The 24,297-nt window shown below is 37.5% G+C and overlaps 1 protein-coding gene across 1 annotated transcript in view; it reads right to left on the bottom strand.

Moving 5' to 3' along the window:
• Positions 1-1,754: 1,754 nt before the first annotated feature.
• The window catches only part of kif16bb (kinesin family member 16Bb), a 54,059-nt gene continuing 31,516 nt past the window's right edge, over positions 1,755-24,297 (bottom strand). The window contains exons 13-19 of the mRNA XM_073834920.1: positions 23,796-23,915; positions 23,599-23,650; positions 23,380-23,517; positions 16,974-17,056; positions 15,171-15,232; positions 5,746-5,824; positions 1,755-4,512 (exon numbers count right to left, since the gene is read on the bottom strand). Coding sequence (XP_073691021.1) covers positions 2,437-4,512; positions 5,746-5,824; positions 15,171-15,232; positions 16,974-17,056; positions 23,380-23,517; positions 23,599-23,650; positions 23,796-23,915 — 2,610 coding nt within the window. The 3' untranslated portion in view covers positions 1,755-2,436. The remainder of the gene's footprint in view (positions 4,513-5,745; positions 5,825-15,170; positions 15,233-16,973; positions 17,057-23,379; positions 23,518-23,598; positions 23,651-23,795; positions 23,916-24,297) is intronic.

Here is a 24,297-nt window from a genome sequence, read left to right as displayed (position 1 = left end):
AAGTGACCGATTTCAGCCACAGCTCCAGTGTCTATTTATAGCGTAGGGGGCAGGACGCTTGGGATTCTAGAGAGCATTTGATTGGACAGAAAGTTTGATGAGAAGTTGAAGTGCAGGGTGATGTCATCAAAATCGTTAATCCATATTGGTGAAAGTTAGAAACTGTAAGTTTTGAAAGCTTATATTTTGTAACTGCAAATTGTGTCATTGGTGTGGAGTACACAAGCTCACAGATGACCTTAAGGCTAACATATTCATACTAAAATCCAAAAAAGTTCAATTTTGATTTCACAGGGAATTTAATATTGGTTTACACAGACTTTAAATGATTTTAGAAAACCTTACTGACTATAATTAAATGGCTGAATATGAATCTTTAATCACATTTCTTGTGCTAAATGGCTTGATGACTCACTGTTTGTTTTTACTTGATCACTGATGTTTCGTATGCAATTAAAGGAGCCAGTTATTTGCTCATTGAGGTTTTTAGGAGTGCTTGTTTAGATATTAGATTTTAGAAACAAAATCTATGTTGAACCAAAAAACAGTCAAAATGGACACTACATAATCAAGAATTGTCTCTCTACTTTTATGAGGATTGTGCTGGTTTGGAATCCAGAGCCTGTATGTAATTATGGAACCTAATATACTTTATAGCAGGCAAGTACTGTAACTTTTAGTTAAGATGATAAGAGAGAGAACAGTCTTTTTCTGTCTGTCCTCGATTTCACTTTAGTTCATAAAGATCAAGGATGGCAGCAATTTTGACCAAAACAGAATGTTCTTTCTTTCTGTCACTCAATTTGATCTTTGAGAGAAAGGCATTTGAAAACACCTTTAATTATGGCACTAATATGATGGGTGTTCATTTCATGTGAGTGCACGTCATTTTAAACCAATTATTTTAGTACCTTAAGTTCTTTAAAAATAATTGCTGTTCATTTTTTCAAAAGTAAAACTCTGAAGGTAAAAAACTTGAGTGCATCTTTAACATATGAATGTAAATCAAAACATTAATGGGGAAACCAATTAATGCATGCAAATTAAAGCCTGCATAAAACATATACTCTCATATTGCTATGAAAAAACATGACACAACTGTTGATATTACTTACAGTCTGCCATAAAACCATTTTTTGTCTGTGGCAATCTGTCCTTAGGACAGGGGCTTTTCACTTACACAGTATTTCAAGTCTGAAAAGGTGAAAAGCACTGATTTCTGACAAGGCACATGATGCACTTTTATTAAAAGGAACTCTCTCTCTCTCTCTTTTGCTGGCAATCTGTCAAAGAAAAGCCATAGTTGATTGCACTGTACAAGCGCCCATAATTTTCTACACACTCTAGCAGCATTTTTTAGACAGGATAGGGAGGAAGAAAGTCCTTCTCCTGCTCCTCTTCTTCAGTGGCATAAAGTCTACAACAGGGAACATGACTAGCAAAAGAGGAGGCACGAGAGAACCATAACTAATATTTTACACAGCAGGGTCTGAAACAAAAGGGACCATGAAGCTATTAGCTAGCAACGTGATGCAGTGAGAACTTAAATGACCCAGCAGAGGGAAAAAAAAAATCTCACCTTGACCCTGGCGTCTCCTCACACCATGACGAGTTCAAGAGATGAATACTGATAGCTGCTGGATGCTGCAGGCATGCAACATGCATTTTCTGTGACACAAGGCTATTTGAGTCAAAGACAGAGTAGGGAAGAGCGTGAAAATTGAAGAGAGGGAGAAACGGTTTTATGCTTGGTTTTTATGCATTTTTATACTCAGGGTGGTACATCACTTTCCAACCAAAGTGATATAACTTAAATTGTGCAATCTTAGAAATAAAGGATAAACACATCAAATGCAAATTAGAAGCAATCTCCTACTAGATTTTCTAATTGGCACAGAAGAGAATGAATATGGAAATTAAGGTTTAAGAGTGCTGGTTCTTAAACTTATTATACATTTTTATAGATGCATTATACAGTAACTCTGAATCAGTAATCATTCTTAATTCACCCATATGTGACTCTGGACTACAAAACCAGTCATAAGGGTTATTTTTTTCAAAATGGAGATTTATACATCATCTGAATGCTCAATAAATAAGTTTTCCATTGATATATTATTTGCTACTTAAGACATAAAATAAAATATTGGCAGACAAACATTACTAATGTCAATGCAATTTTAACCAGCCTTATGAATTTATTATCTTGATCATGGGCACTGCTTTCAATGATTACTCTTCCTGATCACAATGCAAGTCATATAAAACTTCAAGGAAAAGTAACAAAAAAACCCCCAACAATTATAAAATGTCTTTATTTCTCAAATCCTAGCGGCGCCAACTCATGTCATGTTTTTAGTGCACTCAGCCTTTTTTGTAGTCTCCTGTCGAATTCTCCGCACTGGGCTGTTAATTATTTTGCTGGAAGGTCCTTGATCAAATGTTTGACAAGTTATTAATCAGGAAGGTGGCCTCAGCGGAGCTGCTGAAAGTTAATTTCCACACTTCATTCCGGGAAGATGAATCAGAGTTGGTAGGAGATTGGGCAGCTGCCTCATCAGCACCGCAGACCTCTGGAGGTTGCGAGTGACCTCCTGTACCACGAGATTTCTGGTAGACACGAGCCAACACAACATCCAGACGCATACTGCCGTATCCATCTCTGACCAGCACGCAACGAACATTAGAGCGCTGCCGCATGTCTATTAGCCTGAACTGCGCCTCGCGTGCCACCACAGCTACTGAATGTGGAGATGGGTGGTAAACAGCATTCTCACACAAGAGACACAGGTGTGTGTCAGTCAGGACAAGCTGGGCAAGTTCAGAGTCTATCGGTGCCACCTGTGAATCAGGTACAACAGGGTTGGTGTCCAGCTTGAAACTTGATTTCTGAAATCTGACAGTTGTGTAAAGAAGCATTTGTATGTGCGCAAGTGCTGGACGCTCGCCCTGCATGTTACCATGTAACAGGAAAACCAACTTAGCCAGGGTTTTCTGGAAAGAGCACGTAAGCCGTCCACCTGAGGGTAAAGGCAAATCCTTAACACGAGAGTCCCAGTTCAAAGACAAACGTACTATGTCATTTGACAGCAACGGATGATCCAGAGCACCTCTATCAAGAGGGCAAATGACCTTCAATAAGGTTCGGGACAGTTCTTGACTTAGGCCTGCGTTGCAGGTGTGCAAGACAAGTATACTGTTCTCCGTGTTCCCCGTTAGTCTGACAGTCTGCCCAGCAAAACCTATGTGGATCTCTTGCAGCTGCTGAAAGGATAATTCATAGTAAATATTTAAAGAGTGTGTGGGGCTGGAAGAATCAGGTAAAGGATCAAAGGTGATCACCAAAATCTTAGTCTGGAAAATGACAGTAACTCCAGACTGTGGATCTGGTTGAGAACAGGTGGCTACACCAAGCAAGTATAAAGCAACCACTCGCTCTTCCATTAGTAAGGAGGCAGGGATAACACTATGTAGGCAGGAGAGAAGCTGCTGAGGTGGAAGGTTTTGGAGATGGAGCAAGGATTCAGGTACGGGGTGAAGTCTTTGACAGCATACCTTCAGCCCCTCAGTTCTTTGGGTGGTCACTGAATCCCTTGCCTCTAAAGCCATCAAAGGGCTCTTCCATTCACCTCTACTGGATCTTAATGGATCTTCCATGGAAGACAAAATCTTCTTATGAGACAGATTTTGGGGAAACTGTGCCTTTAGATTCAGGTTTGCCTGTGGTGTTAGAGTCAACTCAAACTGGATATGGTGTACAAATGGAAGATCCTTAACCATTGAGCACATTTGATTGTACAAAGCGCTTCCTCTACCACCAGTTTGTTCCTTCAAAGAGTTTGTAAGCACACGTCCTGCATCCGCCAACATCCAGGACACTCTTCCTACAAGGCTCCCTAGGCTAGAGCTGAACCCGCTTTCCTCTGGTTGGGCTTTGGCTTCTTGGCTCTCAACAGATGTTCTAGATAGCAAGTGCTTGCTAAATTGGCCCCCCATGGTAAGTGGGCTATGCCTCTGTGAAAAGTGATCCAAGTGAGTCAAGCTGGGGACAAAAGCTCCTCCCGTAGTGGAGTGCTTGCTCTGTATACGGGATTCCTCCGCTAACAAGCTCCCCTCTGAGCCCACGACCGGGTGCCAGAGACACCTCTGTTCGACATCCAGGAATCCAGAGGTCCCGTTATGACACTCCTGAGGTACCCTAGTATCCAAGATCCCTCCATTCACCCCTGTTTTCTCCCCCTCCAGTTCCTTATCTGTCACGTTCACTGACGGAGCTTCAGTTTCTGATTTATGAGGGGCTGAGTGCTGCTTCTCCCACTGGATGTCAAGCCTTGTCTGAAGCGACTTTCCCAGACTTTTGGCATCTCCTGCAGGGTTGTTAGTGGCACCATGTTCTATAAGTGCCCTGGGTGTCTCAGGAATGTGCTGAGACTCTGAAGGTTCACTGAAAGTACTGTCTGTTTTGTTCGGAGGAAATTGTAAATCTGTAGGAGCAAGAGATGTGGGAAATATCTGAAAGGAGAAAAAGGATATAGTGTCAAGAGAGTTTAGTTATTAGGTCACTACATTTTTTTAAATACATTTCAATAAATGTAAAGAGTCTATAATGTTCTCAACATTCTACTTTTATGCAAATGCTTTGACACTCTTTTATTACACTTACCTTCTCTGGACTAAAGTCTACAGAAGTCTAAAGTCTATCTCTCAGAAGTGTGCTTTAAAAGTGGTGAAAATAACTTCTGTTTATCTTGAAACAAAACAATAAGTAGACTAAACACTTCACCCAATATAAATAGAAGAGCGAGGGCTGAAAGCAGTGAGAAGTAATTGGTTGGAAACACCTGCTTCACAAATCTTTTTATTTGTTAGGAAGGCCCTGCATGCTATTTGCATTAGGTGCTTTTCCACAGATGAAAATATGATTAAGCCGTTGCTTTGATGCACTCTCTTTCCAGGGGGTGGCCATAAAGCCATGTAAAACACATGTAATGGGTATCAAATGTGTACATCATAATCAATGCTAGCTGAGAGCAGAAAAGGGGGCCTTTTACAAGCGAAATATTTGGCATTTTAATTATTTCTGTGAAAGGCAAATAATGCTTAAGGCAGTCTTTTCATATTTGTAGGAAAAAGAACATCATGTTTCTGTGGTAATGAGAAACAACCCCCATTAGCACAGTCTGTATATGTTTAATATACGTTCAGCCCAACATTATACTTCAGATGTCATTGCTTTATTTAAAAACTGAGCCAGTAGCTGTATCAATTAAGGTCTTATTATTATAGTAGACATGGTGTGGCTAATATTCATATAGTCACTATATTATTTGAACAAAATAATAAGCTGCTTATGTGCTGAAATCAAATAACATGACAGGAACAGGACAGTATGTTCATAGCTCAATCTGAGGGTTCTGACAGACAATTTACATTGATGTTTTTTAATTTTCAAGTGCAAACATAAAAACAGATCTGACCTCTACTAAATCCCTGAGGCAGCTGCACTGCCTTCAGGCAATGGTCAACTCCATCTATGCTTGTTTTTCAAAACAGTATATTCTTAATAATCTGTTCCCATACAGAAGCTTTAAAAAATATACTGTCCAGAAAGTCACAAACAAAAGTTAGCACCTTTTTTCTCGCTTAGATCTAAAGTACAGTTTTGTTTTGTTTTTAAAACCGTGAAACAGATATAGTAGTGAAATTGATATAAGTTCAGAGTGGAGACTAACAACACATGCTTACCCTGTGACTCTCTCCTGAGAAACTACTGCTTTTGAGAGCTTCAGTGTCACTTTTGGGTTGGTCAGAAACCTTTCGGGAGCTGAAAAGTGGAAACATTTTCCATTTTTAGATAATCAAACAATATAGAAATTCAACATCTGTAACTATATTAAAAGGATTAGAGAGGTAAAAAGAGCATATTTCTTCTAAATGATATTTACACTGAAGCATGGCCACAAAAGAGCGAAGCAATTATGTTTATATTCAAAACCAGGCTGCTTTAGCCTTTGTTTTGAAGAGTGATTTTAATTATTTTTGCTACGGTTTTGACACAAGAGACCTCCAACAGGCGGCAAGGCAAAAAGACTAAACTGCACAATGTCCCGCATCTCCAAAAGCGTCTATTAGATTTGAATAGCAAAGGACCCAAATGTCTGGATGCGATTAGGGCCACTCAGCTAGCTGTGAAATTAAATAGAATGTGCGCATGTAGATTTGAGGATTTACATACAAGCACTTCATTCTCAGACTGTTCGCACGGGGATGGAAAAGCAGCTTGGTGGGAAACGAAGATGACTTTCCGTCAAGCTCAACAGGATTTTGGACAGAAAGCCAAATATTTAATGGAGCCTCGTACACAACTTGTTGGATAGCAGAGCGTGTACAAGTCAAAACCCTGTTAAATGCCAAAAACACCCCCAGTAGAAAACAACAGCAGGGTACTGATCTTATACTCGAGCTTGGGCTCTTGAACAATAGAGCATCTACTGAGAGCATTTAGACACAAAGGTAAATACAACAAATTTAGAATGCAGGTCACAAACTCAGTTTTATATAGTAGGTTAGGGATGTTTAGGGGTTCAATGGATATTTTTTTAGAGCATGTATTTACACTAACCAAATAAGTACTGATCTTACAGAATTTAGTAGCGCATTCAATAGACATGGTTGACATAGGTACAGGTCAGATACACTCCAGTCTACACAAACAGTGCACAGCATCTGATAGGACATTGAAATTCTGAACCTTGACTGGTGCCACAAAGAATCATCCTCTAGGTTTCCACCCAAGCGGACAGACTTTTGGTCTGTCTCCTGTATATTCACCTCTCTATGCATCCTCTCCTCCTTTCTACACCCTGTCTGTGATCTTTTCCCTCCCAAAGTCTCTGCTGTCTTTCTGTCATCCTTTGAGTTTACAGAGGCGGATTCTTTCACTGATATTCTCGCTTCTGCAAAGACTGAAGCTTATCCATACTTTTTGATGCTTTTGGGACTCACAAAACAATTAGCAACAGCATTGTCTTCGTTATTCAATAAGCAAACACTTGCTGCATCTATTTGTTTAAAAGTACAATGTGAAAACTATAGGCATGAATGATTCTAAGACAATTCAGTGAAAGAAACAATAGTAAAAAACTTTTTCTGTACTGGAGAAACATTGAGCTGTGGAAAGAACTAAAGCTTTCAATCAATGAACAAACAGCAAAATTCAATAAAGAGCTACATCAAATACCTTAAGCCGCAATATTTCAGGACTGTGTAATGGTGCAGAAAATGTGCAGGTATAATCAGAAAATTAATTTAATCCGATATTTGATATTTAAAAAAATAAAAATAAAAAAGAGAAAATCCATTTTTCATGTACTCATCAACATGTGAATGAAAACCAATAGCGCTATTAACAAATCCATTACAAACAAGGCCCTACAAGTAAAATGTCAAAAAATTCAAGCCAGTAAGAATGGATTTATGAGTTGGGTTATACTACAGACTCTACTTGGTCAATTTATCAATGAATTAAAGAAAAAACCCAAAACCCAAAAAAGAAATTCTGACATTAGTTACTTACCATCATGAAAAAGAGAAGATAAAAAGTTGTTGATTGAGTTGTTAGTTTTGTTTTCTTTATGCACAAAACGTATTCTCGTAGCTTCATAACATTACGGTTGATGATGAAGGTCTTACAGGTTTGGAAAAACATGAGGGTGAGTAATAAATTACAGAATAAATTTTTTTAGGTGAACTATGCCTTGAAGTAAAGATTATAGATTCATAACAACAAGCCAAAAAATCATTTCTTTCCAGAAGTAATTTTAATTTGGTGTCGTTTTGTCAGTTGATGGTTGTCGCACAAATAAGGCTAATTAACTAAACTAAACACTAAAGGGTTTAGTAATATAGTAATGATATGGAATCTACAAAAAGTGTTCAAATTTGTTCTCATAGTTTCATAAAATTACGGTTGAACGACTGATGTCACATGGACTATTTTAACAATGTCCTTACTACCTTTCTGGGCCTTGAACCTGATAGTTCAGGGCCCGAAATTGCGACCGTTTTGGTCGCATATGCTCCCAAAATTTAATCTGCGCGACCTCAAATTATATTTGGGAGCATTTGTGCGAGTGCGAGAAATTGCTGTGGTGCGACTTGGTTTCATTTCTTTACAAAACTTTCGCTGGCCTAACTACTGCACGGACTTGCTGTGAGCTGATGCAGTGACAGCTTCACTGTTCTCTCCAACATTACATAACCATTTGAACTTAATCTTTACATTTTTACATTTAATGCGCATTTGAGACATTAGCCGTCAATCACTCCCTGTCACTGAGCTCTGCTGAACCGTTTTTTTTTCTTCTCTCAACCAACCTCTTTTCCAGATTTGCGCAAACTGCATTGCAATTAAGGGTGTGTGATATGACAATTTTTATTGTGGACAATTAAAAGGTCTTCACAATCTGCTTTTGAAGAAATATACGATATTTCGTGCTACAGCGCACATTCTGTCGGATACAATTCTGGCGCCTCAGTCTTTCTATAGGCTATCTTTTCATAGGCTACTGTACAACTTGGCATACATTCACATCAAATGATAACTCAGCGGCAGAGTTGCACTCACACAGGGGCGTAATTTTCACTGGGAACACGATTTTCAAAATCCCGTTTGTGTCCTACCACTTTCAAAAGGTTTTGTTAAAGTAGGCTAATCTCTTGTATTGTAGAATGCACGCTCAGCACCGCCGAATTTCGCGGGATCGTTAAAACAAAACCAAAAGTAAATCATGCACGTGCATTCATAAAAAAGCTATTTTAATACCCCACGAGAGCGACTCCCCAATGCGCACAAATTACGCTACATAAAATATCGAAGCTGTTATTAATATGTGGGCTATAAGTTGTGTATTTGTCTATAGCTCTGTATCATGCTTGAAAGATTCGGTCTCTGTTTGTCTACACGACTAAGAAAGAACTGTGTCGTTTATTTTTTGCTATTTATAATATATTTTGTTATTTATATAGGTTGTTTAAAAATGCAGTGGTTGCCTCTAATTTAAATGGCTGTACCTATAATAGAGAAAATATCTTGTTCATGTACTCATATTATCATTCATTCTTGTCCCTTGCTTAAGGCTAAAATAAATATATAAAAAAGGCTTTCAGAATCAGCCCATTTGCTTGTAAAACATCGACCAAAATCGACCATGAAGAATCAATATCGGTGCATTACTAAAAAATAAATTGGGTGCAAATTTTTAAAAATTTTTTTTTTTTTTTTTTTTTTAATTTTTTAAATTTTTTAAATTTTTTTTTTTTTTGATGCTCCTAACTTTTTGAAGTTGGGAGCACCAGTGCTACCAGTACCAAGTAAAAGTTAATTTCGAGCCCTGTAGTTGTATTGCTGTCTATGCAGGGTCAAAAAAGCTCTTGGATTTCATCCAAAATATCTTAATTTGTCTTTTAAAGATAAATGAAGGTCCCACAGGTTTGGAACGACAAGAGGGTGAGTAATTAATGACAGAATTTTAACTTTTGAATAAGGTTAAGTGCCTTGGTCTTGTACAACCTTCTCAGTCCTTGTAGAGTTCAAACCTGCAACCGTTTAATTAACAGCCCAGATCTTTAAGCATTGAGAGCACCTTCTGTTTGCAAACTCTGAGGAAGAGAAGGCTGGGATTGGGGAAAATAAACACATCCTTATCTTTAGTAAGATATCCTTAATCTTAACTGATCTAGTTATCTTGTTTTTGATTGGGAAGCAGACAGATGCTGAGATTAGTAGATATATCAAGCGACATGCACTGATATTACAGGAATATTTCACCCAAATATGAGAATGCCTCGTATTAGATGAGCAAATCAACCATGTGCTGTACAGCTGTCATTTAATGGCACTGTCTGAAAAAAAAAATCAAAATTTTATGCATTCAAACAAGACTAAAAAAAAACCCAAGGTATTTTGAAGGAAATCTGTCAAATATCCTACAGATAAGATATGAACCACAGCACAAATTTCACAAAGTATAAAAACTGCAGAAGATTGTGTATGTACTGCTTCCTAGCTCCTCTCTGCAAACTTTTTATGGAGAGATGCAGCATGCCCAAAACTTCAGTGATCTACCAGTACCAGCACATGTGACTTAACAGGTGCTCAGACATCTAATTTTACCAAAATGTTTGCTATGAAAATCCTGTGTAAGCCCTTGGGAACTCTTGGGAAATGAGGAACCCTAAAATAAATAGGCAATTAAAGCTTTCTGAAAGCTTCATTTGTTGATATTCTACACAATTTCAGAAAAAATTAAATACATTGTGAATATACATAATCTAAGAGTGAAAAAAGAGAAAAAAAAATGTTTTCAGTGAAGCGACAGAATAGGTGAGAAGAATCTGTTTCACTTGCTGAAGATTAAACTTTTAGAGAAGCACACCTTCTGTTTGCAAACTGAGAAGAAGAGAAAGAGGGGGTTGGGAGAAAGATCAGACGCTCATGCGACATATAAAGCCTGTGCAAATGCAACTGCTTAATCAGATTCATTTTTACATGCACTACGGGACTTATGTTTTTCATATTGGTAAAATATGACTTACCAAAGACTTATGGTTAAACAGAAATCAAGCTGAATGAAAAAACTAAGCATCCGTCTCTTGCTGATGAACAAGAAATATTATAAATGGTAATTTGTGTCAAAAACTGGTTATAAACAAGGCAGATATTTAATGTTCTTGTCACTGTAGTATTAAAGAAACGATTGATATATGTTTGCAAGCTTTCCTTAGGAAATTGTAAAACTACAAAATGACAAAAACATGAATCCAGGCCTACGGAGACCCATAAAAAATCCTTGATTTCGTCTTGCCTAGCAAAAAACGTACAGGGCAGGCTATAAATACATAGTACAAAACGGACTTGCTGATAAATTAAAGCATATTTGGACAGTGTAATGCTTTTCTCTTTTTTTGCTCTGCTTGTATTTAGCAGTGTTTGATGTGTGCATCAAATCCCATTGGACTGTTCTGATGCTTTTGCAGAAACCAAATCCACAGTCTATCAATGAAAGCCAGAACGAAATAAATTAGCAATCTGCTCGGCTTGCGGTGCTCACATCAAACACACAAATCCATTATCTATAGAAAGCTTTGAACAACAAAGCCAAAGACGACCAAGCAAACAAACATTTTGTAAACACCGACAAAGGAACAATTAGGAGGAACAGCGTGCAGAACATTGCTGAAGGCGTCTAAAGTGCCACACATAGATTGGGTGTACATGTGAAGAGCCTGGAGGTTTACAGATGATGCATGATGTCTCTCGGCTCCAGCTGCAAACAGTAGCATGTCAGAAAGAAGTCTGCCAGCTGGGAGTTGGGAGACTGGGAGCTATCTTCATTGTCATAGTTGTCGCCAAACACGACACAAAACATCCTGAATCTCTGTAGCTGTCCACATATCTTGTTCTCTTTCTTTTCAAACTTTCTTGTATGTGAGGAAATTCTTAAACTGACTGACACAGGGGTGTCCAGTCCTGCTTCTGGAGGGTCAACGTCCTGTAGAGTTGAGCTCCAGCCTGTTCTAACAGAACTGCCTGAAGTATTTAACTGTGGTTAGAGCTAAAGTCTGCAAGAACCAGGGTTACCAGGTTTTCACAACAAAACCAATCCAATTGCTACTCAAAACTAACCATTTCGAGGGGGTCCCCCGGTACAAATCCCGTTCCAGGGGGGAAAATACACGTTTCGTGGTGGGGTTCCTCTGGTAAAATTAGCATTCTGGAGGCTAAATATTACGTTATTGGGGTCACTTCAACCCACGCACATGAAAAACAACCTGCGGCAAAAGTATGAATGACACTTTTTTTTTTATAACGATAACAAAATTCAGCATTAAAGGATTGGTTCACTTTCAGAATAAAAAATCACTAAGTTACTTGCCTTCATTAAAATTTAAAATGTTCATGTCTGTCTGTATTTAGTCGAAAAGAAATTAAGGTTTTTGAGGAAAACATTCCAGGATTTTTCTCCATGCAGTGGACTTCAGTGGTGCACAATGGGCTGAAGGTCCAAATTGCAGTTTGATTGCAGGAATAAGGGACTTATCTAGTGTAACGATCGGCCATTTTCTAAAAATAAAATACAAATTGATATACTTTTTTACCACAAAAGCTTGTCTTTGCCTAGCATTCACGCATTGCGTAATCACGTTGGAAAAGTCATGTGTGGTTAGTTCTTTGTAGGGTTGGGTATTGTTTGAATTTTGATTTGTTTGATTCAGATTCAGATTCTGCTTATCGATTCAGACACTTTTTAATTCTTAGTTTTGATTCCAACAAGATAAAAAAAAAAAATCTAATACCTATTTTTTTAAATTAAACATTAAGATGTCAAACAAACTTACTCTGTATTTTTTATTTTATTTTTTGTATTTAAGTGTTTTGTTGCAGCTAAATAACCTGAGCAAAAAGCAGCAGCCTGTAAAACACTTATGCCTAGAGCTGTACCGATTTTATTGATTAATTCGAATTTAATGTTTTGCCACAATTTTAGTTTTTAGTAAACGAGAAATCATGTTTTTGAATAGAAATATTACCAAATATTAGAATTAGATGCTGCGACAATATGACAATGATAACAAAAGAACGATTTAACTGACAAATATGTGACACAGGCAGTGGAATAGGAAAAACATGCAATGGGATGGAAGTAAAATTGTTTTAACTTGAGTGCTGCATGCATGAGACGCTGCGAGAGACGCAAGTGCAACAGGACATTTATAGGTAACAATAGTCTACTGGTGTTACACCTTCAGTCATTTTGAATTTGAATTACCTTGACTTTTGAGATTTTTGAGCATTTTCCTCGTATTATTTCTTAACATACAGTATAATTTGTATAAGACAAGTTTGTACAAGATGTAGTTGTAGTTTATGCATCTTTTCTACAAAGATTTGTTTAATCTTTACATCATGTTGACAACTTCATGTTTGGTGCACAACTATTCAAGTTACTTGAATCATGTTGTAGTTACATTTTCAAGTTGACTAGTTAAAATCAACAAAAATCGGTCAAACCTTCTGGAATTTTTTATTTTTTTTTGCCATATTGCCTAGCCCTACTTTAGGCCTACAAGTGATCTTTTGCCTATGGTTTTAACAAAAACTACCACAGCAAAAACAACTAGACTAATATAAATTTGAAACATTTAATGGTTAAAGACAAGTAAACAATCAGTAATAAAATAGGAATAAACGAATTAATTAGCAATAGCATAAATACTACTAATACTATAATAAGGCAGAATGTTTATTAGGCTGCTGTCTCTTTAACACCAAATGCACGCATCTAAAAACACTGTTACACATACGTTTTCTTTCAAAATGGTTTACGTTCAAGACAAAAAAACGGCAGTTTATGATTATATAGCCTACTAGTGTATTTTTGTGCATATTGGTCAGTAAATGCGAAACTTGATATGTGCGCTGCACGCAAACAGTGCACACATTCTTTCTAGGGATGCACCGATCATGATTTTTCATGGCCGATTCCGATTCCGATTTTTTACAAGCAAGCTGGCCGATTCCGATACCGATTTCCGATTTTTTTCAAAAACAAGAAGTTATGCAAGTAAACAACATAAACAAATGTTTATTTAGTATTTAACAGGCCAATCTGGCTTTGGCTATTGAATCAATAGCATCTGACATCTGAAAAATAATAAATAAAAAATATGAAAGTAAATACAGTTTAATAAGTAAAACATGCTTTTAGTAAAGTAAAGCCAACAGGCATTTTAATGTAAAATAATAATAATCATTCTTAACAGAACAGATTTTTATTTTTGGCTTTTCAAAAGTAAAGTAATGCTTTTTACAAAAATAAGCATCTCAGCTTTGTCACAAGTGAGTCTGTTTCTTTTTTCATCTGTCACGTGAGAAGCTGAGCTGAACAAACGTTCGCTGTCTGCGCTTGTGCAGGGCGAGGACAGGTACGCTTGCGCAACTTCAGCGAGCACAGAAAAGCGGCTGTCCTTTGCAGACATTGCAGATTGCAATCTTCACGTCCTGCTCACAGATTTCGAAAAACCGCCACACAAGTGACATGTTTCTGAATGAATCGAATGCCGCGGCCCGCGAACCGGCCGGGATAAAAACGAAACGCGCGTTAGATGCAAAAACCGGCCGGTTTCGATTTATGGCCGGTCAACCGGTGCATCCCTAATTCTTTCCCTTCCTGCGTTTAAATCGTTTACAATCGCAATAAAATACGAACACAGGAATCCTTAAGCAGAATCGAAATGCACGTCTCTTATCAAATACCTGGTTCTTGGAAATTTGAAACCAGTTCTAAAATGGAACTGCTTCTCGATACCCAACACTAGTTCTTTGTCTGTGTATTTTAATTTTAAAAAGTAGGGTACGGGGAAAAAATCTCATCTTCTCATTTTCTCCTCCAACTTTAAAATCACCCAACATCGTTGTTTTACCTTTTTGTAAAGGCCGTTTGACTTTCTTTGCACGTTCGCTTTGTAAACACTGGATCGGTACTTCTGCCTACGTCACACGGTCGAGTTAGCGCAAGATGAGCATCCGTGATTAAAGTATAAAAATTTATATTGTTTTTAGAAAATGACCAATCGTTTTGCTATTGATAAGACCCTTATTTCTGAGATCATGTAGAGACCTTTGAAGCTGCATTAAAACTGCAATTTGGACCTTCAACCCATTGACTCCCATTGAAGTCCACCATATAGTGAAAACTCCTGGAATGTTCTCCTCAAAAATTTCTTTTCGACTGAAAAAAAGAAAGTTATAAACATCTTGGATGATACAAGGGTAAACATCAGGAAATTTTTATTCTGAAAGTGAACTACTCCATGCGAAAATTCTAAATGCTGTGTTATTTGATGTGAACAGGTTTTAAGTCTCATCCTATATGAAAGAAACTAAGAGTGTCCTTAATATGACACTTTATACCCATCTAGTCCAAGTCTAGGTCTTCATAAAAAATATTAAGTGAAGCATTAAAAGTTAATTTTTCCAGGATAAGTGGAGTGCAAAATATCTTCTGGACGAAGATAAAGCTACCATGCTGACTAAACCTTATATAACATAATGAATCAGAGGATGGATGGGGCTACGGCACAGTCTGTCTCACAGCAGGTGTACTCACCTGAAATGACTGAAAGACTCCTCAGAGAACGTAGTGGAGTTACTCGACACGAAGAGCCCAGACTGTGGAGAACACACAAACAAATGGATGGTTGAGCACATACACAGCACTGTGGTAAAAAACACTCTCACAACCGAAAAGACAGCTGTTTCTAACACACGGCAATTACAGCACACTAATTAAAGCAAACATGCCATTAGAAAACACTACAAATCACCATCATTCAGATCGAAATGAGAGAGTAGAATACGAAGAGACTAGTAAACATGATTGCAACATGCCTCAATGAGCATGAAAATGAAACACCTTTTATAGCAAATTGTCTTTGTTCTAATAAAAGTTTTAAGAGCTCGTTCACGCAAAAATAAAAACTGTCATCATTTACTCATTGTCATGTTGCTCCAAATCTGTATGACTAACTTTATGCCACAGAACACAAAAGGAGATGTTTTTCTGTTCCATAAAATGAAAATGGAAAAATGCACAAACATGGACCATAGGTTTCCTGAAGTGATTCAATAGCTTTGTGCATGGACTAAAAATGAAATTTAAGTCATTATTCACAATTTTGTTTTCCTCAACATATGGTAATTATGGTTCCACTCAAGACAGAAGTCATCTATATCTGTCAATATGTTCAAACAAACACATTTGAACGTACACATATGATGCAATTTCAAAAGATTAAAATATAACTTTTGTTGCATTTGAAATTCAGTTGTCTGAGAAATCTGAATTAGACAAGTGCCCCCTCTGTTTGAATGTGCAATTTGTGAGCAATAACTTTTTTCTAAAGTAGAAAATGACTGCATCTTCTCCAAAAATCCCCTTTTGTTAAGAAAATTGGATGCCTGATGTGGCAATTCATTTTAAATTGAGAAAAAGAGGCAAACATAAACATAATTCACGTTATTCACTTTTACTGTTAAGCGTTCATAATCTAAGCTGATAGGAAAACCATTCCACACTGATTTGCTGCCTTGTTTTACATCATCTTACCATAAAAATTAGTCATAAGATTCATCTGGGCACAAAATATCAATGGAAACAGCTCTCAGAAGAAGTTAGTTTATGCAAGCAATCTTCAAACTATTATGTGCCGTTGTATAATATGGAAATTAGCAGTTTGTCTGAGCAAAAACAAAGTTTGGTACAACAAAAATGACTGAATGGTGCCGCTGAGAGCTCCGTGAGGCAAGTTAACAGTTGTTTGTGAGTATAAGAATAGTTCACGCAGAGAGAAGTCGCTGTAATCTCCGTGCACAGAAGAGGAAACAGCTGCTGTCTAACTTTACAATGAGAGACTTAACAGTCAGGAAATATTTAATTACCTGTCACAGCAGTGAGAGACAGAGAGAGGGAGGGAAAGTTAGAGAGAGTGTCGGAGGCTGGCGGAGAAAGTAAGACAGGGGAAGTGAAGGTGCACACTTGCAAACCAAACGACAGAGACATGCTCGACTCTTATCTGAAGACACTGAGGTGCACAATTACTTTACCTCTCTGAGGAAATGAAGGGAAAAAAGGTGTAAAAGATAAAAAATAAAAGAAGGAAAGCTGGCGCTTTGCAAACACACCAAGAGGGATTTATAATTTTAGCTTGAGGGAAGAGTATATGTGCCTCTTTGAAGAAGAAAGCTCTTGGAGGAGCACACAGCCAATTGGCATAGCAATTACAACTGAAAGCGGTTTCTGATGACTTGCATTTTTTAACATAAGTTTGTAATTCTGCTCAGCCTTTATCCAGCAGCATTTTAATACATATTTTTGTACAAATAGCCTCATAAGAGGTCCAGTTTCACCCACCTTGCGTTTCTCTCGAAGTTGGGCTGCTTCTTGAGGATGGTTGAAATGGAACATAGTGGCCTTTCCAAGTTGTATGTTCACTCCTGACAAATACAGAAATATGATCCTGAATCAAAGTTTCCTAATAAATTACTCGGTCAAAAAGAAATTAAGGTTTATAGTAGGGATGGGAGGATAAATCATTGCAATGCGAATCAAGAAATGATTCAGCATTGATTCTGAGATTTTCAGAACACATTGCGATTCTTTGTCAAATCGATTCTGAGCTTAGTTTTGAACAGCAGATGCCACTGCTTGCTTTAGAAACAGCTGTGCTCTGCTTGCATCCAAATCCTTACACGTACTTGAACATAAAATAATCATTCATACAATTCAAAAAGGTTAAAGCGCATTACAAGGGTGTTCACAGTGGGCTGTGTTTACAGTAATCTTGCGTCATATAAGCATTCTGAGCCGAGGTTAAATTACATACACAGCTGAATGGACACATGCTCTGCTCTTTAGCACTCTTCTTCATGAGCGTTTGAGTGTGCGGATAAAAACTAGATTAAAGTGCCATCTGCTGTTAAAATTGAAGCTCAGAATCATTTCTCAATGTATTCGGAAGATCTCAGAATCAATCCACGGTTCAATTTATCGTCCCGTCCCTAGTTTATAGTGGACTTCAATGGTGCCTAATGGGTTGAAAGTCCAAATTGCCGTTTCAGTGCAGCTTCAAAAGGCTCTACACGATCTTAGCCGAGGAATAAGGGTCTGATCTAGCGAAACGATCTGTCATTTTCTAAAAAAAAATAAAAAATAAAAATTTATTTACTTTTTAACCACAAATGCTTGTCTTTTACTAGCTCCGTGATGCATGTCCACTACTTCATGCATTACGTAATCACGTTGGAAAGGTCATGCATGGTTAGTTCTTCATCTTGGTATTTTGTTTAAAAAAGATAGGGTCCCCTTTAACTTCAAAATTGCCTGATAGTGTTGTTTTACCTTTTTTTGCAAAGGGTGTTTGACTTTCTTTGCATGTTCGCTTTGTAAACACTGGGTCGGTACTTCCACCTATGTCACAAGCAGTGTTGGGCACGTTATTTAAAAAAAGTGATTGGTTATAGTTCCTAGTTACTTCTCACAAATAGTAACTGAGTTAGTAACGGAGTTACATCATTATAAAAGTAACTAATTACCGGTAAAAGTAACTATTGTGTTACTTTTTAAAAAAAAAATTCAAATATGTCAAGTAACTTGCGGATGCCCCCAAAGTTAAATATGGCAGATGAATAAAACATTGTACACTAATCTACACTATTTTGATGTTGCTATAGGGCAATGTGAGAGACACCTTCTCAGGGCTAAATATCACGTTATTGGGGTCGCTTCAACCCGCGCACGGATATAAAAAACATCCCTTGGCAACACTGTTGTCGCACTGGTGTGGTCTGTCTCGTTTTTTACTGATGACCATGAAAAAAAACTAAAAATACTTTGACATTTTGAAACTGTCTAACAACAAGGTCTAACAACAATGTGCTTTTGTAAAATAAATCAATTCTTGGTCTCCGTCACCTCTTTTCATGATTCGCACAAACATAGACGCATATGTAGATCGGAATCAGCGCTTTTCATTCAAAAACAAAAGTAACATTAATCTTCATCTTCAGTGGCTCAGATGTTGGGAGTACATGACGACTGCTATGCTCATTATTATATTCAACAACAGAACACCTGAATTGCTCAATCAGAGACATTCTTGTCTTCCCCTGCACCTGAGTCGACACAATGGCAATGGCCTCTGTTGGTGTGCTGTCACACTGACAAAAAGCTGAGAATGACCTGATTTTAAAAAGGGGATATTACTTTTAAAGATTAAAAAAATACCACTGGGTGGATTTTTATCATTGTAGAGTGGTTGTGTACACAAACTGCCAACACACATTAATGTTCAAACAACATGTCAAAGTGAATTTTGCATCCGATGACCCCTTTAAGTTCATCTTGGCTACTTTTTGTTTCTGGAAGAAGACGTACTGAGAGGAATAAAGCCGGAATTTGCCTCAGAAGGACGCAACGTGAATATTAGTATAGCCGCGTTTTATTGTCAGTAACAGTAACAGCATTGTAATGGTGGAAACAGTTATTTGTTACAAAAAAGTAATGCCGTTTTTAATGCTGTTTATTTATAACACCGTTATTTCCATCTCTGGTCAAGCATGACCTTTCCAACATGATTATGTAATGTGTGAAGTCTAGCTAGTGCAAGATGAGCATTTGTGGTTAAAAAGTATAAACATTTTTATTGTTTTTTGGAAAATGACTGATCATTTTGCTAGATAAGTATTTATTCCTCATATAGAGCCCTTTGAAGCTGCAATTAGGACCTTCAACCTGCTGATCCCCATTGAAGTCCACTATATGGAGAAAAATCTTGGAATGTTTTCCTCAAAAACCTTAATTTCTTTTCGACTGAAGAAATAAAGTTATGAATATCTTGTATGACATAAGGGTAAATATCAGGAAATTTTTATTCTGGAAGTGAACTACTCCTTTAAAACTCCATGCAAACTCTTGGATGACATGGGGGTGAGTAAATTGCCTGGAAATTTAATTGTGGAGTGAATTAATCTGTTAATTAATACATGACATAGCTATCTATTTTGTTAACCAATGAAAATAATTCTAAATAAAAAGTCAAAGCAGAATCATTAGAGAAATGCAAAGACCTACATCCAGTCTGGACTACTATAGCAATCTATATTTCTATATCCGTGCCTCTCTGCAAAACACTGTTTCACATTTGTGTGGCAAATAACAGTTTACTTTTACAATAAAAGCCAAAAATACGCATTCCAGCAAATCTGGCAAACACAAATAATGATAGATAGACATGAAAAGAGAGTAAATATGCAATCCTGACCATGGGCCCAACCTATCAGTTTCCCTTCTAGTAAACACATTATGCCGAACATTACTGAAACGTAACTTTCCCGGGGGATTGTGAGAATGTTGGATTCTTCCCGGAGCAGATGCCCATTTCTCTCTTTCTCTCCTCGCTCTTTCTGGGGTGAAAAAAAATAATCTTGCCTCTATTAATGACTTCCAAGGGGTGACAAAGCCCTTGAAAGGCCTGCATCAGATGGATTTGGGCCATGGTTGCTGTGGAAATTACTATCATTTGTCCAAAGGAAATAGCTTCAGATGCCACCGTGTCTAAAGAGGGGAACATTGGCAAATTGAAATTTGTGAAAAGGAGACTAGCATGGTTCTCTCACTCTCTTATAAGACTTCTTCCTTTTAGTTGGCTTTTCTCTCTTTCTCTCTCTTTTTTTTAATCTTACACCCAGAATAGATCTAGCCTGTTTTGTCTGAATTCTGGAGGTTTTACCCTTTTTGAAAGGTTAATCCCACACATGCACTTCAAACCCCCTCTGCACTCTATCTGTTTCATCTGCCAATTAACTGCGGGTCGGGTGCTTTGTCCGCCAGAGTGTTAACCTCAGTCATGTTTGGCTGTTCTGGAAGTGCCGCGAGTCTCACTCTGAGATGAGAGTCGCTCTAGTGGACAAGTACAAGGATAGAGGCAGTAGGGCGGGACTGTTTCACTCCATGGGACTGGGAATGCAGAGGGGAGATCTGAAGTGGCAAGACGCAGACATACTCCAAGAGCTCCTTTGAATTGTAGTTAAAACAGAGGGTTTGACATTCTTCATATTTTCTATATTTTTTATAAATTTGTTTGATTGTACAGTTAAAGGAAACGTATGTAGGATTGTGGCCAAAACTGGTACTGCAATCACTTTCAAAATACTGTAGAACGGTGTATCCCCTCCCGCTCCCCCCTGACTCGAGGTTGCCAGCTAAGCTGCAGGATCCAGCAGGAACCTAGGCTGCTACAAGGAGCCTACACAGTCCTACACAGTAATTTTTTTTCTTCTGTTAATTATGCTTATGCTTCACGAGAGATGTTTTGCGAAGTAATTATGTAACGCAAAAATGTACTAATGGCGATTAGCGAAATACTTCGTAAAGATGTACTGTAATACCACATTTCAGTCGGAACATAGATTGTTTTCATACCCTGCTAGTGGTGTGATATAGCGCTTTTTATGAACGCATTTAGCACGGGCGACCGTGGAAAATCCACTGTGTACTGAAGCGAAGTTAGCCAAACATAGATGAATCTTACCTGTCCAGGAGAAAATTAGCAACGTTGGCGTCTGTCTTCAAATTCTTCTCCGTTTTCAGCCGTCTGCATCTTTCAAAGGCATCTCCTATACAAATCCTTGTGTTAATTTGGACTTTGTCACAACGTATTTCGGATTCATAACGAGGCTTTTAGGTTTCGTAACGTTATACATGTGTTATACGATACGTTCGTAGCTGCAGCTGAGCTGGCAACCCGGAGGACGAAACTCTACTGACTTCGTGATTAGTCGATAGCTGGAGGGTGGAGCCTCAGACCAAAACACAAATTGACAACAGACCATTTTGGCAAACATTGTGATGCCTTTTGTGCAAAGTCTGAAGCTAATAATCAGTGGACTTTCCTGCTGGACAATCATCCCAAAGTATACGTTCAAATCTACTTACGCTTGGTTAAGGAATCAGTCATAGAATGTTTTTAAGTGGCCTGTTCAGTTTGCACATTTAATTCTCATTGAAAATACATGGTTGAATTTGAAGCAAGCAGTGGCAAAGTAAAAACCAAAGATTATCAGTGATCTGAAAGCTTTTTCAGGCGAGGAATGGCCCAAGATTGCAGCAGAAAGGTGACAGAAGCATCTAAGCACTTCCAGGCAGTGTTTATTGGTGGTTTTAAAGAATAAAAGATTCTACACCAAATTTACTTTCAGGGGTTGAATAATTTTGAACATGAATGTTTAGAGCCAATTCGATTTTTTTTTCATTATTCATCAACTTACGTTCTCAGAATTACTCAAATGTGTATTAATAAACTTTCTTTAATAGTTTACTGATGCCTTTGTTAAATTGTTTTCACAAAATTTTGTTCTCTGCAGCAAAATGTCTTGCAGGTCAAGGGGGTTGAATAATTTTGATTGCAACTGTACATAATGTACATTGTTACTTTTTACAAAAATTCTAACAAATGGTGTTCTTTTAAACTTTCTCTTCAAAGAATCTGATAAAGTTGGTCACACTTTATTTTATGATCCAATTCTTACTATTATTAACCACGAGTTTTGCGTCAATAATTTCTAATTACTGTTTATTAATACTTAGTGAGGTAGTTACGTTTATGCCACTAATAAAAAATTGGCGATTGTAACTTTTTTTCCTTAGAATTGTGAGTTTATATCTCACAATTCTGACTTTATAACACACTTTCTTTTCACAGAAACCTGATTAAAAAAAACTAATGTTTTCAACACTGACAAACTTTTGATCTCACTTTATTTTAAGGTCCAATTCTTACTATTACCAAACTATTAAATAAAAAAAAAATCACAACTTTTTATCTCATAATTCTGACAAGAAAACAATCAGAATTTTGTGATACAAACTCTCAATTCTGAGAAATGAAACTCGCAGTTGTGAGAAAAAAAAATGTAGAATTGCAACATGAACTCATCTTGCAATTGTGACTTTTTTCCTCTGGATTGTGAGTTTATATCTCATAATTCTGACTTTATAACACACACTTGCGAGTTATTAGTCAGAATTGTACACAGTCTTTTTTTTTTCTCTCTCGAACTGGACTTAACTCGCAGTTTATATCTCACAATTCTGACTTTTTTCCTTTGAATTTTGTGATACAAACTCACAGTTCTGAGAAAGATAGTCAGAATTGCAAGATATAAACTCGTAATTCTGGGAAATAAAGTCAGAATTGAGATAAAAACTCACCATTCTGACTTTTTTCCCTCAGAATTGTGAGATGTAAACTCGCAATTTTGAGAACATATCAGTCTTCCTTTCCCCTCAGAAATGGTCTGGAGTTTATATCTCACGATTCTGAGAAAAAACAGAATTGCGAGAAAAAAAGTAGAAATTGCAAGATTTTGTCTTGCAGTTCTGACTTTTTTGCTCTGAATTCTGTGATACAAACTCACAGTTCTGAGGAAGATAGTCAGAATTGCAAAATATAAACTCGCAATTGTGACTTTTTTTCCTTGTGAGATATAAATGGCAATTCTTTCTGAGAACATATAAGTCTTTTTCCCCCCACAAACTGGACTTTATAGCTCGTAATTGCAAAAGAAAAAAGTAGAAATTGCTCACTTTTATCTTGCAGTACTGGCTTTATTTCTCGTAATTGTTTCCATTTTACTCAACTTACTCAACTCTAACCAACTCCAAACACCCTTAACATGTAAAAATTACAACACTTCATTATGAAATAATTCATAAATATTCACAGATCTAACAAAAAAAATGTGACAGAACAGTTTATTACCCTGTGTCAGAAGACATGGCTGGGTCACCTCCACCCCATTGACTGCACACCTGGCTCCTGGGAGAGGTACAAGCATGACAGTTCCTCTCTGGTTCTCGAACACACAGTGTTCCCTCTGAACGGCCTCACCATGGAGAACTGCAGAACAGAGTGAAAAAGTCTCTGACATTGCAGACAACTTCCTGTCAGGAACAAAATCGATGTGGACAGAATACAAACCTATATCCTGCTCAGGCTCGCTTCCTCCAGCCCCAACTGAAGTTCTACCATCCTAAACAGCAGAACGGGGAATGCTTAGAAACCCCACAATAGCACAACAATAATCCCAACAATACTCTACTTATTGACAAGAAATATTGTTTGGGCAAAACTGGCAAACAACATCACGTCAATGAGAGATGAGCTCAATTGCTTACCTTTAAATGATAGAGAACGACCCCTGTGCTGAGGAGATCTTCATCAATGCAGATTAAATAAGGCATCTGGGAATCAAGTACTACGCCAATACCCTCTTTTCTAAGAGCTACTGTATCCTCCTAGATAAGAAACATTAAAGTCAACAGCGAAAAGAAGATGAGATGAGGTGGATGAGGGTTGCCAAGAAATATGATGAGCTAAACCCTCACAGAAAAAAAGAAGCTCTAAAAAATGTTTGAAGAAGCGGGAACAGTGCATAAAACTGAAATGACAGACATTTAATTGTAAAGCATCAGAGCAGAGGAAACAGTGTGCGTGTTGTTTATGACTTTGTCTTCATGCCCCAAGGCCAAGCAGAATAATATCTGGCTTTGGCTATATGTCGAAAGGTTGGGGCAATGGGGATGCTGGGAGAGAGGGAGGAAAACACCATAAATCATTTAGATCACTATGGGTCCATCTCAAACTCTCAAAGAGTTTGCAAAAGGAAATCACATTCTA

This window comes from Garra rufa, chromosome 2 (assembly GCF_049309525.1).
Source record: "Garra rufa chromosome 2, GarRuf1.0, whole genome shotgun sequence".
In the NCBI taxonomy this organism is placed as follows: domain Eukaryota; kingdom Metazoa; phylum Chordata; class Actinopteri; order Cypriniformes; family Cyprinidae; genus Garra; species Garra rufa.
Note: the sequence above shows the minus strand (reverse complement) of the source record. Positions and strands in the feature narration are given on the sequence as shown.